The sequence below is a fragment of the Diadema antillarum genome, unplaced genomic scaffold, assembly GCF_040938485.1.
Source record: "Diadema antillarum isolate AM-2024a unplaced genomic scaffold, OU_Dant_1.0 scf00000035, whole genome shotgun sequence".
Classification (NCBI taxonomy): Eukaryota; Metazoa; Echinodermata; class Echinoidea; order Diadematoida; family Diadematidae; genus Diadema; species Diadema antillarum.
This window is the reverse complement of record NW_027270924.1, coordinates 1,337,392-1,356,415: the sequence shown is the minus strand read 5'-3', so window position 1 is coordinate 1,356,415 and position 19,024 is coordinate 1,337,392. Positions and strand designations below refer to the sequence as shown.

Genomic DNA, 19,024 nt, shown 5'->3' with positions numbered 1-19,024 from the left:
CAGTTTGAGTCACTGCGTAAATGTATCTTATATACCCCCGGCATTATATAAGTACATATGTTTTTGCATGCGAAATATGGGTAGATGGAGAGATAGATGAGTAGATGACATTAGATAGAGCATCAATAACTCCCTTGCGTATGTACTATGATCCAGTAGATGAACCACAGAGCTATATACAACACATGGCCAAATTACGTGTGGCTTCGCCGAGTTCAAAACCGAGTAACTGACGGGCCGTGAATACGTGTAACCTTCTGACCTGTAGAGGGCGACCTACTAAGCACATCGAAATTTAAGTTCGACGAAGTGAACACTTGACCCATTAAATGGACGGAGGACAACAATGAAAGAGAATGACATCAATATCGTGGATGATATTCAAGTAATGCTGTATACGTCGCTCGAAATGATCTTGGAGGCCCCCGTATTATATCGCGCGTAATCTCATTTTCTGCAGGGCAAAACGCGTGTGACATTGAAAGGATCCTTGTGAGGCAGGTTCTCATGACATACCATCGTCTTAGTTCTTTGCCCCCAACCGTTGTCTTCTCTCCGATAACGTTGTCGTGGAGGCCGAAAAGAAAATACAGCATAGATTAAAATGTCAGTCTAACGATTTGAAATGGAATGTTTAGTGTAACGGATTAAGTTCTTTGTTGTTCTTCCTTCGACGATGATTTAGTATAGTAAGTTTGGATGTAATTCACTGTTTGTTTATTTGTTTGTTGTTTATGTGCATGTATATGTATGTGTGGTGTGGTCTGGTACCTCTGTTGTATTGGGGGGGGGGTGGAGAGAGACTTGTGAGGGTATTTCTGTTTTGTGTTTTTTCTTTAGAACTGTTCATCACACAATTCTCATTCCGACGGGGATCTGTCCGCAAGTTTTCATTTATACATGGCGAGAGTTCGGGGAGGGTCAAGGCACGTGTCGAGAGACACCCCCTCGGATAGTCCCCCGCACATCTCAACTCCCAGTCCTCCTTCCATCTACGGGTTCATTTTCTGTCATCCGCGATGCGTATAACCAACTGGTCATTCTTACCGTGAAAAACAAAACAAAACTAGAAACCTATTCAACGTTGAACTTTCCCGCGATCCCATCGAAGCAAAATTAATCTAAATACAACTTTCTAAAACATGATAACCACGAAGTCATGGGATGATTTGGTGTCTTAGAATTAGCTGTTTCAAGATGAAGCGCGTTTTGAAGTGGTCAAACTTCAACATATTTTGGTAGTCGCTGTTACCATGGTAACGTACGAGCGTTCATGTTTGAATTATTACGTAAGGTAACACGTGCATCGTTCATTTTCGTATTATAGCTTTCATTGCAGGGAGGAGTTGTTACTCTAGACAATGCACACTTGAATACGTCAATACATGTACATCATTACACGCTTCGCGTCCAAATAGAAGATGCAAACTTGAGGTAAATATTGATTGTAAAGCACCTACATTTTTGTACTTCTAGGTGGATTAGGCGTCATGTCGTATTCTGTTTTAAAGTGCCGTACTGTGACAGGCCTTCTTTCCTCTGTATCGCATACGTGTTCTTAGCAAATAGGATTTAGATTGTGACAATGAAACCAACATAATGAGAGCGGAAATGACGAGAATGTAACGCCTAAACTAGCATGCACATGACGAGTCCTTGATAATGTCGACGCATTCCACAATTTAATCTTGTCTCAATGTGTGTAATTCAAGCAGAACTTACGTGTGCATTATTGATGCTAAGAAGTGATGACAAACAGTCCAAATTGAAAGCTCGTGGAAGAAGGGAGGGGGAGGGGGAGTGGGGATCGCCAATTTCTGTGTCACATCGTTTCACATATCGCTACATTAAGTCACGAACAAATAATGTGATGAAAATGTCCTCACTCATTCCGCGAGATGCTTACTTACGATGGGTTCGACACCAAATATATCACCAAACCCTTCAAGCTGTTTTGACGTGTGTGTAGTGAATCTCTGTCGGCCGTTGTCCGGCTCTTCCATCCCGGAATGGTATTTGACTCATTTCATTTCGCTCTGTCATGTTCCATCAAGATTAATGTGCTCCTGGGTTGGCGTGCAATCATTTCGGCTTTCGCACTCCGTAAGCTTCTTGGAGGTAATGTTCTGTATATATATATAATATGCGTTAGTGAGTGAGTGATACGGATAGAAAAGAGAGACAGATATTCAGACGGACAAACAGACCAACAGACCAACAGACGAGACAGGCAGTAAGAGAAATGTATATCTATATTATCGTTAATATCAGTAAGCCTACATTGAACAGATTGGATGGGTATGCAATTGGTAGCAAAATGCCCGCGACGATAGAAAGCGAGACAGATGAAAAACAAGCAAACGCGGGGGGGGGGGGGGGGTGGCGAGGGGGTAACGTACAGAAAAGGAAAGACAGTCAGTGAATTGTTCACAATATTCCTCCCCAAAATTTGTTCTTTAATATACACGTGTAAGTAAGTACTCATTTGACAAGCGACGCAAATTATTGCCCCACTACCTCGCCTGTGTTATTGCGTTTGTGTTGATGGCTGTTCTAGACGCCATTTTCCCACGCTCTGCCCTTCATCTACTTTATACCCTTCTCTATTTTCTTTTCTTCCATCTCCCTCCATCTTCCATTCGGGAATAGTCTTGGAATGAATTTTGTGACAATTACTGTGGTAATATTAAAGTGACTGTACCGGGGAAAAAGGCAAATATGGCAGAAATGCAATTACGCGTTCCATAATGTTCCAACTCTTGTAACGTATACCACGCGAGTGTGCCGAGTGAAGTGTTGTATATTGCAAATCGCTCGTCAACGCGGATGACAGACTGCCAAGTTGGAATCATTTTCGCCTTCGACGAGAACGCAGAGGAGAGATGGCAACAACAACAACAATAACACCAAAGCAGAGTTTGACCAAGGTTCACTAGATTATGTAGCTCCTGACTTCAAAACACTCGGTTGGAGATCTTAACACTAATTACTTACCATGCCATTTGCTTCCTTCACGGACAGTCGCGCACAAATGAACTTGGAATATTGCTCGTTCTCCCGCTTCTCTTTCCCCCTTTCCACCGCCTCCCTACCACCCCTTCCGTCACACGTGGAAAGAACTATTAATGGAAAAGCCGGTCTGGTTGCGCACGCTGGCTATGAAGATGTATATACACGTACGTTATAATCGGCGAAATTGGGTGGCGCTAATGATCGATCAAGTTTGCGCAACATTGCTGGGAGCGCCAGGGAAGACTATTAGTATGGGACGCCATGCGGAACAAATTACAATGATGTGAAATTAATTGAATGGAAATACATCAGGTAATAAGTGCTATGATTTTTTTTTCCTTCTCCCTCATACCCTCCGTTCCGTTTCTTCGGGGGGAGAGAAGTAAGGTGGGAAGATACGACTCGAGATTCGTTTTCCCGCCTTTTTGAGGCGCTTTTGCAGGAGTGTGTTCTGTGGTGTTTCTAGTCTTGATCGAACATTTTTCAAGAGTATACTGTGCAGCTTAGGAAAGCAGCGTATAGAAGAAAACCGGGAAGAAACACTATGGATTAGTTAGACAATGACAAAGAAAGAAGGGGGGGGGGGGGGTATGTAGTGTGTGTGTGTGTGTGTGTGTGTGTGTGTGTGTGTGTGTGTACGTGCATCTGCATCATAATTGTCGCCAAGTCCTTGTTCATATGTTTTGCGAGTGTTCACAACTTGTCTTAATGTGGTCAAGGATATAGACGCCAGTGGCGGTTAAAAGGCAGACACTTATTTCGACTGTTTTTACATCAGCCACAAAATCGTCTCATATCGTACCTTCACCACCCTCGTAAGCACTCGCGTACTCTGCTCGAAACGAATTACGAGTACTGAAGTATGCTCTACTATAGCAAGGTGAATTGTTCGTTACAACGTCTTGTGAGATACAAGTATCAAACGTGATAGGTTTATGAAGAAATGCCGACTGGTCGTCCATCCAATTTTCGATCGCCGAAAAACAACTCGCCCAATATATGTTACTCCGTCTCCGTTTATGCGGCGATTAAATAGAGCGGTCAAACAATCAAATACATGTGATTACTTTCTGTTCCTTGTTGCGACAGGGTCAAATCATTTCGTTCACATACGTTTGGAATATGTCTGCCGCTATATGCAGTGTACCGAACTGGAGTAATTTTCAGATGACATTGCTTTTTACAAAAATGACAACCGCAATTGTTGAATCACATATATTTATATTTTTTTCTCTCTTCTTTGAAAAAATCAACAAATTGTATTTTTGTTCTTGTCTGCAGGGAAACATGATTAAAATACAAAATCAGGCCAAAGGAATGAGACTTACTTCATACGATACATAAAGGCAATAGAATTGGAGGGAGTTTAATATCACCATCTCCAGAAATGTGTACGAAGAAGATATAAAATAGGAAAATTTAGTCTTGTGAAAAAAAAAAAATCGTTCATGATAGAATGCATGCCTTGCCATTTGAAGAAATTCTGCATGACGAAAACTTGAATGGAGGAAAAGTCTTTTAGTTTCCGTAGACCCATTGAGAGTCTAGTCATGGTCTCGTAAGATTTTATTTGTAATGAGTCGTTTGAATTCATGTATTATTACAAATGACCCCCCCCCCCACATTATTGATTCAAACTGGGACATATGATTTAGCATCACACCTCTCAGTTAAAAAAAAAAAAAAAGGATCGACGAAATACCGAATACTGTAAATTATTTAATTTCCGAAGATTCCTCAGGTTTTATTGGTGGTTTGTCGCTAACCATGATTTTTACGTGAAAATTTCTGAACAAGCCCGTGCTTTCTTATTCTCTCACGTTGCATAACACTCTGATGCAAATGTGTATACCATTACGCCCCCCCCCCCCTACTGTGTGGAGGTATTTTTTTAAAGTGATAATAACACAAAAGAAGAAGGAAAAGGGGATGATGAAGAAGAACAGAAGGAGGAAAATGGAGAAGAGGGAAATATGTGTCCTACACATTAAATTACGCAGAAGAGGTGGGAGATATTATGCACGTTTTGGAAAAAGATGAATTTGTGATTGCTTTATGTATTTTACGCTGCCACCGCTACGTCTCCCTCCTGTTTCATTTTGCCTTCAATGATCAATACCGGATGATTGTAACGTGCTACGCATACCAATCACTCCCCGTAGAATCACTTTCCCTCCCAAAAGGCGGGGGAACTGGCAAAAAGGCGCTGATATCACGAACCAACAAAATGTTCATATTTATTTTTTTCTCGTACAATTGCAATTTCGAATACTTCATGCGCGAGATGAGATTTCTGCTGAGGAAGGGGGACAGGCGTCGTTGGTGTGAGGTGGATGTTCAGCAAGAATCATCCTGCGTGGGTTCGTGCTTTGTTGCAAGGGAAACACCACTCGTTACACCGCACAGAAATACAAGCGCATGCATTTCTTTTAGGACCGTTTCGTTTTTAAGCGGTTATGGAATAGAGCTTCGTCCATTTGGGCAATTTCTTCTTTCAGCAGTAGCATCTACCTTCACAAACCGTGTGTACCCCTTTGCGTTTGTTACGCTACGTTTGAAATTGGCCTTTTGAATTTAGCTTCTGCAACATCCCCCCTTTCTCCTCACCCATTTTATTTTTCACTGCTTACTGGTGCGATTCTGTTAGAAAAGGTTATGCTTTGTGTCCGCTTTAACCCCCAATAAATCCTGTGATCTATAGGAGGCAGAATAGCCATTTTCTTGTTCTAGGTATATACCGACTAGGAGTTAAGTCACACATGATGATCTGAAGTCACCCATTTAGGCTTGTCAGATTACGGTATTTGGACATCTCTGCAACAGTAATTCTCCTTCTTCTTTTTTTTATAGAATGTAAGCCTGGACGAGCCTTTTAGCAGAGCGTTCCTTTAAATCCACCGCATTCAGGAGAGAATATAATACCGCACGTAAAAAAAGGAAAGCTAGTGTATCTTTTCGCTGTTCGTATAGTAAAGGATGTTAGTACGTACATCAACTGAGGGGAACAATGATTGTACTGTGAGTGTATTTCAGGAAAAAAAACCAGAACTGTCACTCTCTTTTTAAGAATATCGTAGCTATTAGTCTCTATTCTTACCGTTATCCAGGGCGGTTGCCATAACATACGATATCAATGAAAGGATGAAAGGGAACTATTAAGGTTTGTCATTGACAATGTCCGCGCGGAAAGGCGTTCCATTGTGGAGGTAATATAATACCACCGTCACTACACAACGTAGCTCCTTATGTGATGTCATGATTTTTTTTTCCGACTTGGTCGAACATTATTATACAAGCGATATTTTCAACACACGCCTCCAATATGAGAGTGGACACATCACTTTGTGTTTGTTAATTCCTCTACATCTGTAATGTATATAAGAGGTAAGATATATGGGTTCTCACAATCAAAGCAAAACAAGGGTGCAGTTGTATCTCCCGTTTCTTTACGTGTATTTATTTCATTGTTTGTTTGCTTGTTTTTGTTTTTCCTTCCTCCAATCTGAACGGATAATCAAAAACTGTATTTCCAGTGGACGCTACAATGTGTTGTATACATGCGAACGCGTTCATACTTGTCATCGAATGACTATTAGCCTGCATGAATGTTCAGAAATGACATCTTGTTCATTATCATCGTTACGGCGCGGATCATCATCCGTAATTATGATAGTTTTTGTTCGGCTTGATTATCTTTCTTGTGAAATTCAATATGAACTTATGGCATGACAACGAGATCCTGAATGAGGAGAAAATTCGGCGTTTACTCGGATTCTTTCTCGTCATTGTTGAGGGACCATGATAACATTGAAGCATCTAATAAAAGTCGCAATGATATGAAAACATCATGCAATCAGTGAAATGAGGACCATGATTCAAACGTTGCCGTGTGCACTGACCAACCTCTCCACTTGCCTATTTGGTTACAGTGAAACAAAACAAAGCAAACGGAAGACGTCGTGCAAATAGTCCGCAACCGCTCTCAGCGTAACCACAAGAATTCTCCGTTACCAAGGGAAGAAACTCGAAATGTTTTCCACAGAGTTGATATTACACTTTGCCAACAATTCATATGGCAAGTACCTTACTTGCTGAGTGTTCGTTGTTACTATACAGCGGTGTGCAGTGCGACATGTATGAGGATATTCTTCTGGCCATCAAGTCGCGGCGAACGATCGGTGTTAGACACCTACGCCGCGCTCACCGTCGCTTTTCATCCAATATTTGCCTTCAAAAATTAACAGCCAAAAAAAGAAATCACGATAAATCAAATTTCTCTGGACTGCGACTGAAGGGGATAAAATCAATTGAAGAAATTGGTTGTCAAACAGACCCGGAGGGAGGGAGGCGGGGGGGGGGGGGGGGGGAGGGGACGGGCAGGAGATGATAAGTAGAAAGGGTGGGCAGAGCCAGGGTATAGATAAATGAAGTCCCGACGCAAATAGAAGTGTTCACAACGTATTACGACTTCATCAAACCAAGCGATATCAGCGCGAGTAATGGCGTTCTGATGCGGGGTTGAGGCTAGGCCAATAATGTGCTGCCATCTTGGCCTCTCTCTCTCCCTCCCTCTCTCTCTTATTCTCACGTTCTCTTCCCCCGTTACTGTACGTGTGTGTGTGTGTGTGTGTGTGTGTGTGTGTATTCTCTTCTCTATTCCTTGCCCTCTCTGTCTCTCTCTCTCTCTTTCTCACGTGTTTTTCTATGTCTCTTTTCAACTCTCTTCTCGCCAGGGCAGAGATAAAAACTATAATATTATATTATATTATAGTGCTCCCCATGTGTCTATGGCAGCACGGGCATGCGTTTTTACTGCACCAAGTCTCCCATCAAGTTTCGCACAACATCGTTGTCGCCCAAGCGTTTCTCTTTCAGAACCAATCTCTTGAAAATAAGCTCATCAAATAACGATCAATATTTCTTATTACCCACCGAATATCCGGGCCGTATTCCCGTTCCTATTGCCATCCTTGAGAATGGCGAGGAGAGATATGCTTCAGTCCGCAATAATCTTGAAGAAATCGTGGGTAGTTTTTGTTTTCTGACATATATTAATTTTCAAAGGAGAACGACGGTAATCGGTTCAATCAGTTGGGTAATCCTGCTGCGATTGGGAAATAAATTAGCTTCAAAGCCACCCTGATGCAGGGTGCGAGTGGAGAAAAGCTGAGGACATTACATCCTTGCTTTGGCGTGTATCTATTAAGTCCTTATCATTGCATTCGATCGGGGGAGACCAATGTTCGCCGTGACAATGCAACACGACTTATTATGTCTCGCATGCCGGCCGCGTGAGGCGAGGAGGAATTATTTCAGCAACTATTTCTGAGCGACGGATACTGAACCGTGAAGGCTTGCCTTTTATAATGAGCATAAGAGAGAGGAAAAAAAATCCCCAGCAAAACAAAATGGCAGAGAATATCAAAACGCGATGTTGTAGCCGATTCTAAACATTGGGGATGATTTCCGCGCACGACTCCGGCTTTAATGTATTGACTGTCATGCGCGCGTGGCGCAAAAATTTCATTAGATCCTCACACCGGTGTATATTTCAAATCTCATTATCTTTGTTTTCTCGGTTTCAGCGCAATGCGTGGCGGAAAGATGAAACTAATCTAGCAATCTCTCACCGCGTGTCCCTGGAGTCCGCGCTTTAACATGTTATTAATCAAGCCTCATGAATATTCCAATGACCGGCCGATGAATATTTATGTGGTAGTGCTGGAAATGTTACTCCGCACCGTGCCACATATCTCGCCCTTCAGTGAGGTCGCACCTTGGCACGTTAAATTAACTTTCTGCTTGTCCATACTGTATTAATACCAGCCCTTCCCCTGGGCTCCCCCGCAACTGTTACCTCTTGTTAATGATGTATCAGTGAAACGCGCAGGTCGTGGCGACGAGAAGAAGAAAGAAGATAAAAGCTTATTAATGTGTTCATAAATATTCGCACACTCACAAGCCTTTCTCGAGTCTGAGTATACATAGCTCGCCATGTTGTGCCTACGCATATAGGAGGGCAGAACGCGGGTTGGAGAATCTGTTTAACGTAAACAGAGAGAAAAAAAAATTGAACATTCAAAATGCGCTCTTGAGATTGTGTCGGCCTGTTCGTGTCGCTTTTGATATGAAATTATTTATTTGTTTACCAAATTTAGACATATACAAACATATTTATACAATTAGATAAACATTATGAAGACAGAAAAGTATGATAAAGCGACATGAAAGTTACAGCCCTGATATGCAGACTTAACTGTTCCTCCTGCGGGTCCCAAAAGTGATTGTACAGACTTAACATCAACAATAACAACAATAATAGACAATAAGTGCCGTGAAGATGCTAATTAGAAGGTTATCATGCGGACCGGAAGCGGAAAGAGTACTCCCCCTTCTTAACTCCATCCTTGAAAATGGAGGGGAAAGATATGCTTTAGTCCATAATAATCTTGAAGAAATCGTGGGTAGTTTTGTTTCGTGAGATATTAGAATCTGAAAGGAGAACGTACCGGAAGCGGAAATAGACAGATATCATTATTTGTGAAAGATGATTTTATCTTATGAAATTGTGTACAACAATCTAGGCATTATTCTCCTCTTGCCCCGCCCCTCCCCTCCCTGCCATCCCCCCCCCCCCCCACCCACAGAGCAAACAGCCACCCCTCGCCTTTTAATGCACAGAGAACCGTCCTTTTTCTCCCGGAGTACCAGAACAGCAATGTTCCTTATGTGCGTTCTCGATTAACCCCCCTACTTAAAGAGATCTTGTTACCCAAATACCCGTGTATAAGGTCATCTGGTGGTGCATTTTCTCCCTCCTTTTAGTCATTTTTGGGGCTTCTTCCTGCTCTAGACTGCCAGAAATTACATGCATAGCCTCTGAAAAAGATGCTCCACTTACCCTGACTCAATTATGTAATTAGACTCTCTTATGAGGGAGCCACATGAAAAATCAATGCTGTACAGACGGCAGTGCAGTAGAGAGACAAATACGTAGACAGACAGACAAAATGATAAGCACACATTAGAAGTAATATGTCGGTGTAATTCAAAAGAAAATGCAGACGAGCTCCATAACACGATCACGACCGCTAAAATGCTCCGGTCGGTTCGAGTTTCCTCCTGTATGCGTAAACTGCCTTAATGAAATATGGAATAAGCCCATTTATCACGTGGATAACGTCATTTACTAAAAGCATTAGGCGAAATGCATTATTACGTTCTAGCTTTTAGCGTTTCCATGCACTATATTTGATTACATTTAGTACTTACTCCTATTCATTTGAAGTGAATATTCCCCCCTTTTATCAGTCGGAGCCGCATCAGAAAAGAATGAAAAATATTCCCCCAGCAAAGTAAGAGGACACTGGGACGTTGAGTACTTGATCTATCCTCAACGTAAAATAATCCCATCTCGCATGAAGTTATCGATTTGAGTCAAGAGAAAACGCATTTTCGTCCTGACTGCCGACAACTCCTGATGTCGCATGAGCTAAATATAAGATGGAATGAGAAACGAGGAAGAAAAACATACATGGAGAGGAAATCTGAATGCATTTTCTCATTCTCTTCGTTCCCTTTTTGTTTCCCCACACAGCAAACAACATGGACAACTCCAAGGAAAACCGGCCAACAACGACGCCAAATAACAACAATAACAACAGCAACAACAACAATAACAACAACAACGCGGTAAGATGCTGCGCCGGTTGCGGCGGTAAGATCATCGACCGCTTCCTGCTGCACGCAGTCGACCGGTTTTGGCACACGGGCTGCCTGAAGTGCTCGTGCTGCAACGTCCAGTTGGGGGACATTGGTCACTCGTGTTTCTCGAAGGCGGGCATGATCCTCTGCAAGAAAGATTACCTCAGGTAAGTGAGAGACGCTAGCAAATGACTGCAGCGACAGCGGTAATTGAACGCTCATTTTTGCTGTTGTCGTGTGTGAGGGATGATTTTTTTTTTTTGGTACCGTCAATTTGTGAGCATGTGCAATGATGACCACGATGTGATTGATCTTGTGGAAAAAGCCAAAGTGAATAATAATGTGTGTAGATTGTCATATTGTCGCTATTCAATGGATGAATGACTGATTGATTGATTGAATGAATGAATGAATAAAATATGCCTCAGCATTATATAGTAATTAAATAAGGCATGGATGAATGGTTGGGGAGAAGGATGAGTTGAGGTACTCAACCATAAAATCATTCTTTAGGGAAATGAGTTGTTAATTGATGAAGAGAAACAGATAGAGTGAGAAGTAAGATGTAGAGGTCGGTGTACGTGTCCAAAGAAATGACCAGCATTTCGGTAACGAGTCTGAATAAGGAACGAACGCAACGTGTTTAACTCGATGTTATGACGCAGTTATAATACATATGTCATGTTACAGAGTTGGGGATGGTCTTAAAAATTGTCACACTCTTTCCGCAGTTGACATGATCACAAACGCAAGAACGTACACTTACAATTAGTGAAATCTTTTACTAGACTTTCTTCATGTGGTCTTATCTGATTAAGTTGCTAAGAGGACCTCGTCTAATTAGAATTACACTTCCTGTAACAGATAATATATCGAAATACTGTAGCTCTCCCCATCTCCCAATTTGCCGCAAACATGGCTAAGCGAAAAACAGCAACGAAATTAACAACAACAACAACAACAACAACAACAACAACAACAACAACAGCAACAACAATAAAATCTGTCAAAATGAATGTACACTTTGGGTCAGGCTTGTTAAGTTTTGTTTTCAGCGCGTACAGCGGGGAAAAAAACAAACAAACATGAAGTTACTAACCACAAGAGTCTCTCGCTCCACTGACCTATTTTACCTGCCGCATCATCCATATGACGCCGATCATTTTCTCGCAATAATCGATCGACATAACCAAAAGAACAAACAGCAAAAAATAAACGAAAGAAAAAAAAGAAAATGTGCGATACAATCGATCACCTCGAAGCAACTTGCAAATAGAGCGCGGGCGAAAAAAAGACAAGCACATTGGCGCGCATTGGCGTGCTCGTTCTCTCGAAGACAGGGAGCCGGCTTGGGCATTATCCCTCTCAAGTTCAAATGGTCTCATTTCCTGTCCCGCTCATCTATCAACTACTCCTTCCCTCATCCATCGCAGATGAGCGCCATAGTTGGCAGGATTTAGTCTCGCGCGACAGACTCTTACTGTGGTCGATTAGGTGATGCTGTCGTTGGGCCATTGTGTCGGGCGGTCACAATTTCGTCTCGAAACGACTCGTGCCCGCAGTCTGCTGGGTGCGCCAAGAGGACATTCTGTCATTCTAACATGCTATGAATGAATTCAAAGAGTATGGCAGGCGATTTGATACATTATTCCGCCGGGATTCGATCGGCAGTTGAAGCCAGGAAGAACCTTCTTTTATTATTGGTAGTATACGTATAATTTGGCAATTTGTCATACAAGCATGCGTATGTATAGGAGCTCTTCGAGAAAATGAAAAACAATAAAGAATCCCCTAAGACAAAAAGAAGAACGTTGGGATACGTAATGAAATTGTTTGGGATCGTGTTCAAGTAATTTCCGTATTTGAGATATAGATCAGAGAAAAATTAAAGCGCATTTCGGATAACCATGTATCCTAACAATACATGTCGTATACGGATTGGAAAAGTGATGAAATTTGAACAGCAAATAGGTTTACACGTGAGTCCAAGCTGCAAAGTGTCAAGAAAAATTTCAGAGTTAAAATATTAAGAAGTCATTTAACATGTTAAGAGGGCCCGCAATAGTGAACTGCATCCCGAAAACAAAGTCGTTCACACAATTTATGAATCACAAAAGTATAATCTGCCATGAATGTATATGAATCAATTAACGTCCCGTGTCCTACGCTGTTCAAAGGGAGGACGTTAAAAAAAAACACCCAACAACATCAAACAAAATATGCTATAGAGACATGAAGAAGGTGCATGCCAGCAAAAGAAAGATTGTAACGTCGCACTGTCTTTGGAAGTATTCCTCGTCCTCTTTTGATTGTTCGAGTTCCAAAATTATCACAATATATTATATTCTGAAATATGCATAGACCTTTTTATTACTAGAACTGACCCACTTCAGGCCGACAATGAGTTAAATGGAAGCGTTAAGGTCCTTCTTCCACTGAAAGAATTGCAAGAACAACAACAACAACACAGTCAAAGAAAAGATAAATAGATTAAAGCTTCAGGCAGTTGGTTGCTACATCATAAGAGCCAAGTCTTTGGCGATCACTGGAGATCATCGCCGGGCCCAATAAAACTCTCATGACTCTGAAAAAATGTGTTTAACATCAAGAACCGCCAGGATCGAGAACGCGTCGATTGCCTATCTGTCAAACGTCTTACCCTTTTAATCTAATGCACTATTTAATCAATCAAGTTAAGGGAGGCGCAGTCGGAACACCAGTTATTCGGCTGCTCCTGATGACGAAGAAAGCTGCTAAGACACTTGTGCGTCTTCGCTTGAAGAGGGAGTCGGGTAGATCAAATATGAGTGGTCTTGTCTGGTGTGTTAGCTCTGGTAGAAGCAGCGCGTGCATCCCCTTCTCTCTCTATACCCCCTCCCCCTCTACATATGCCGAATATTCAGTATAGGACCCTCTCTATCATCCCACTGAAAGTACCATACTCAACAACGACAATAACAACAACCGTAAGAAAGAAAGAGAAAGAGAAAGAGAGATAGAGAGAGAGAGAGAAGAGATAAAAACGCCGCGGAGAATGCATTTGGCAGATCAATTGGTGATGCGTGCGGCAGCTCAAGAAGTTCGCTCAGAGAAAGAAGAGCGAAAGCGCCCCGTTAGCATAGTGACATTGATCCCAAACCAACCTTGCGTTCTTCCTCCATCATCAAGAAGAAACATCGACGCCGCAGCAGCGAAAGTATGTCAAACCAGTCCTTCCAAAATTGGCGGATGTGAAAACATGCTCCCCCCAAGTTTGAAGTGATTTAAAAAGCAATCACGCTAATGATACATATCTTCCTTCACGTATTTCACGATGTGAAGCCCATTTTCAAGTTGTAATGTAATATTGTGTGATTTCCTCGTGTTTGTTTGTGGTGCGTGTCTCTGTCTGTGTTGCAGTTTTTGATTCAATCAAGTAATCTAATAATATACGTGAAAAATTAGGTTAGAAGTCTGGTATGAATGAGCTCAACATGAATACGACCAGTCTTGAAGAGTTTTAAGCACTCCTTCTCGACAGCATGAAAGGTTTTCCAGGGGGTAGTTGTCCTAGACCCCATGAAAGTAGATCGCAGTGGCAGGGAGGGTGTTTGAGCAGTAGCAAGGATCCGCACGTATACCACTGTCATATACCAGTTGGAATAGAGTGCCGTCATAAGAATACAATGCGAAAACTCCGTGCGTTATCTTTCCTTCTTTTTTACTTATATTCTTTATTTTTTATTCTGTTTTAACCTCAGCGAACAGAATTGAGATTCCTGCACACTTTGGCATAGGCATGTGTTTCTATGTCTTCAATGTGCCGGTGTCATGGTCTTCGTTCGTCACCAAAACCAGTGCTTCTGCCAGCGCTGTTATCCTAAAAAGACAAAACAAAAAACAAAAACAACAGAGAAACAGCACAGAGACGTTGTTTCCGTTGCCTAATGTTTCGAGTAAGCCCAAATGTAGCAGTGTTGACTAAACCATTCACTCAAGGCGTTTTAATGTACAAAGACTCGTGTATGGTCAGCGAGGTGCTTCAATTTGACAATCACAACCCTGCACCGGATAAGTTAGTTGTTCTGCTAGAAATTGTCTACATGTCTTTGAATATATGTGTTTGTGTTTTTATGTGTACGTGCGTGTCCGTTTCAATCAGAACAACAACTTTTGCTCCCGTTATCAGGAGCGAGAAAATATTCATTGCGAAAACCTGAAAAGCCAACTTGAACGAAGGGGCGTACTTAGCTCGATCCCTCCCCCCCTCCACCTGCACCCATTTAGCTGTGGAGCCCAAGCTCTGTGCGTTCTCCCATAGCACCCCTCACTTATCGGCCGCAATAATGGTACCCTTTACCTCGACGAGGGCTTTTTCGCCCTACTTGTCTGCCATTAGCCACGTACTCCTAATGGATCCATCAAAAGCTGGAGAAAAAAGGGGGAAGAATGGGAGAAGGGAAAGGAGACAGGGGGAGGGGAGAGGGGTATGCGAAGCTTTCTCTATTCTTTGCGTCACTTGGAATGTAAACACTCCTCTTTGGCGAGTCCTCTCGTCATACCAAGCTCTTTTCCCCAACTGTTATTTATGTTCCCATATGCTGTTCCATCTCCATCCTTTCCTTTTCATCCCCCTCTCCTTTTACCTCTCCCTCCTTCCCTTGTCTTCCGCGGACTCCTCCCGCGTCCCTCCGTGTTGTTATCATCGTGATATGTAACCCAGTGTTGGGTCATCCTCCCTCCTATTGATTTCCTGGCCATTATCATAATTGCGATGCATTACCTCGAGTTAATAAAAACCCCATAAGGAGTTTTGAAGAGCCTCAAAGTTGGCATGTTGCTCGAGGGGGGCATTTTTGCAGCTCTCTGGATATGTACGCGACTACTTGTGTACATTTTCTTAATGGGTTAGGAGGAAGGCGACCATTCATTCCCCCAATTTTTTCTCTCGTTTTTTAGCGACTCTCCCTCCACTCTCGCCTCTTATCTCCCCTCTCTTTGCTCGAAATGAACCGATATTCGAAGAACCCATTCTTTATCCTCATATTATGACGTGAGCTCGTTAAGTTGCCATTAGGCTGGAATCGTAACGATTCACTTCTCCTGGTAGCGGGGAACATGTCCCGCAGGACCTCTCCCGCCTAGTATCTTGCCCTCTCCCCTGGCGACCCGTTCCCGCGCTGCCCGACAGATACATGAAATGCCTACAGCGACTCATCGTCTTCTTCTTCTTCTTTTCTACATCTGCCAACCCAACTCTATACCATGAGGTGAATTTCTTTCGAGTCTTTCTTTCTCTCCTTCTTTTCTTATTTTGCCCTGCATGTCGGAAGGTCGGTCTAACTTTGCTCCTTTTATATCGCCAAATATGCTTGAAGATGGAGGCCGCTCCATTCGTCTCAACTTAGAGACGAGATTAGCTGGCAGGTTTTCCCCAACCCAAGCAGAATCTCTACATCGACATAGAGCGTTTTTCTCCCCTCAGACAATGATTGATTGCCCGACAGAGATTGTAAAATGAATAAGCACATTTATGTAAGGCCTCGGATTATACATGCCTTCTATTTCTTCTGTCTAGATGGATAGAGCGAGGGGAAGAAAGGGAGACAGCGAAAGAGCTAAAGAATGAGAGACAGGCAGACGCATTTCGACTATTGTAAGAGTTAATGTCAAAAGAGAATCTCTTCAGAGCAGATGACATAAATGCATTTTAGAGTGGCTCGTGGGCCATATGTTTCGCAAATGAAAATATACTACTGAAGTTTAATGGTATGAGTTATGACAAATGCAGCGTTATCGAAAATGGGCTGTCAGAGTGACTCGAGACTGTCTTCGATTGTTGCCCGCCGAAGTGGCTGGTCTAAAAAGAGAGAAGCCTAGAGAGACGAGAGGCAAAAAATAGGGCGGAGGAAGAACGTAGTTCCATTAATGGTTCTGTGTTTGTACGTTTGATGCATTACTACGACACGTTTTTCCATTTGAAGCGTCACCATCACTCAGCGTGGCCAATAATATCGTGGTTGCATTTATCATTTAATTGGCTGTCGTATCTTTAAAAGGATTACGCCGCGACAAACGTGAATTTGATAATAATGATACACAGATAGGGAGACGAGCACACACATACACACACACACACACGCACACACACACACACACACACGCACACACACACACACACACACACACACACATAGTGCTTACTCCATCCATTCTTCTGCCATCACTCTGCATAAACACACGCACATCTTGGCGAACACACCTTTTCTTCTCCCTTCCAGTGCCTGCTTCCCCCCTTAATGGTTGCATTGCGCATTACTGGCGTGGTATCCCCACTTTACGCTGTCAGAACTCATTCCCCGCCACATAAACATGCGTTAATATTCCGTTTGCCCGCTTTCATACTTAATGGTTAGCTTTCTTCTTGTATTACCTGAACAAGCGCCGGAAAAGCTCTTAGCGATGAAGGCTATATTGGAAGAGAGAAGAATAAGAAGAAGGAGGAGGAGGAGAAGGAAAAAAACCGTTCCAGTGACAGACTGGCCGTAAGATTATCAGAGCAAACGAAAACGCCTTTTATTCACGTGACAGTTTTGGTGGGTGCCGGCGCTATAGGTGAATCTTCACTTTTAGGTGGAATCGCACTTGTACTTAATCTCATCAATGAGCATATGCACAAACTTGTCTCTATCACCTCCCCCCCCCCCCCCCACCCCCATCACTATGTCGGCAAGAATATTTAGGCGGTCATATCTGTAAAATGACTGTCTTGTTGGAACTCGCCACAAGTTGGCATTTTTGCCCCTGTGATGGCAGCATACAGGGATTGAGTTTTACCACCCTCCAGGTAGCAGGAAGGTAATACAATCTGTCCAAGAAATTTCGATGAAGAATTAAAAAAGACGGGCACACGGACAACTCTATCAAAGAGAGCACAAGGCGTTAATGAAAGAACGTGTGATGTTCACACTCCCCCCCCCCCTCTCTCTCTCTCTCTCTCTCTCTCTCTCTCTCTCTTTGTTTATTTGTCTCTTCGTTTGCCTTTGTTGCCTTGGAAACTATTTCTGGGTCTTTCATGCAAATATGACCGACATACTTCACGGTTTTATATGATGCGATAAACATGAACCCTGAAACATCCATTTTAGGCCATTCGGGATTTTTTTTCTTTCTTACCACATTCTAGGAGGCAATCAAAACGTGAAAAGAAACAAAACGAAACCCTTGCAACTGAATTTGAAAAATGAAACCCATCTCTTTGAATACATGGAATATGTCTTTGAAAGAGTATTGTTGATGTGATATGAATTGCCTTCTACGTAGAAAGTGTCCCTGCCATTCACGACGAAGTATGGTTATATGAAGGCATGATAAATACACAACTCAGCAGAAATGAGGTGATCAAATAAAAAGCGTCTGGTTTTGGACATACGATCGTCGACAGAAAGAATTGCACTGAGAAAAAAAAATATAAGCAGTAAGAAAAAAAAAATGTCGCCATTAGATTCCAGCAGCGAGCACACAACGGCTGCCGAACCCACCGGCGCGCCATGCAGAACACTTTATCGATTCAGCAAATGGCCGAACCCCCTCTAGGCTTGCGAGAAAGCATCCCTTCCCCCAACCAACACCCATTCCGCTCATTGATTGTTAGCCACTTACTTAAAAACCCTGGATCTAAAAATCACTTAATTTCTTATCTTTTAAGCCCGTTCCATTAAATACATGAATACATATACCCGCTCCTCTTTGGCCCTCCCTTATTTTAATGGTATCTGATCTGTGGGGCTGCAGGGAGGAGGGTCGGCATGGTAGGAGGGGGGGGGGAGGGAACGGGTGGCGGGAAAACATAAATGTGTTGAGCAATTTGTGAGCGGAGAGTAAAAGAGAATGCGGATTTGAAAGTAAATGAGACATTTCTTCACGAAATGGCAATCGATTAAGAAGGAGGCATTTTTGTTTTGAAGGGGGGGGGGGATGAAAATGACAAATGATTCGATATCTACCGTATAATCTGTGAAAGACATTTCTGTTAAGTATAAGCTAGAAACAAAAAAAAAAACGAAAAAGAACAAAAGAAATGGAGAAAAGGGTTTGTGGTTTGCAGTGTAGACAGATTGCCAGCAAATCTCTCAAAGCAATTATTTTGATAGTGGGAATGTGATTTACTGTCTAGCAAATGTAGACCAAACAGATAACGGTATCAGGTACAATATGCGATGCAATTCGTAGTGTTTGGATGAATATGTATTGGTTTTACAAAATCAAATTGGAAACGTATAAACTTGTTTGTTAGGGGGATAAACCCATTACTAGTGTGTGAAAAGAC

At 42.4% G+C, this 19,024-nt stretch overlaps 1 protein-coding gene across 1 annotated transcript in view; it reads left to right on the top strand.

Annotated features, from left to right (window-relative positions):
• The window catches only part of LOC139743830 (LIM domain transcription factor LMO4-like), a 107,613-nt gene that overhangs the window by 38,383 nt on the left and 50,206 nt on the right, over positions 1–19,024 (top strand). Inside the window, exon 2 of the mRNA XM_071654288.1 lies at positions 10,610–10,883. Within this exon, the coding sequence (XP_071510389.1) occupies positions 10,610–10,883 (274 nt within the window). The remainder of the gene's footprint in view (positions 1–10,609; positions 10,884–19,024) is intronic.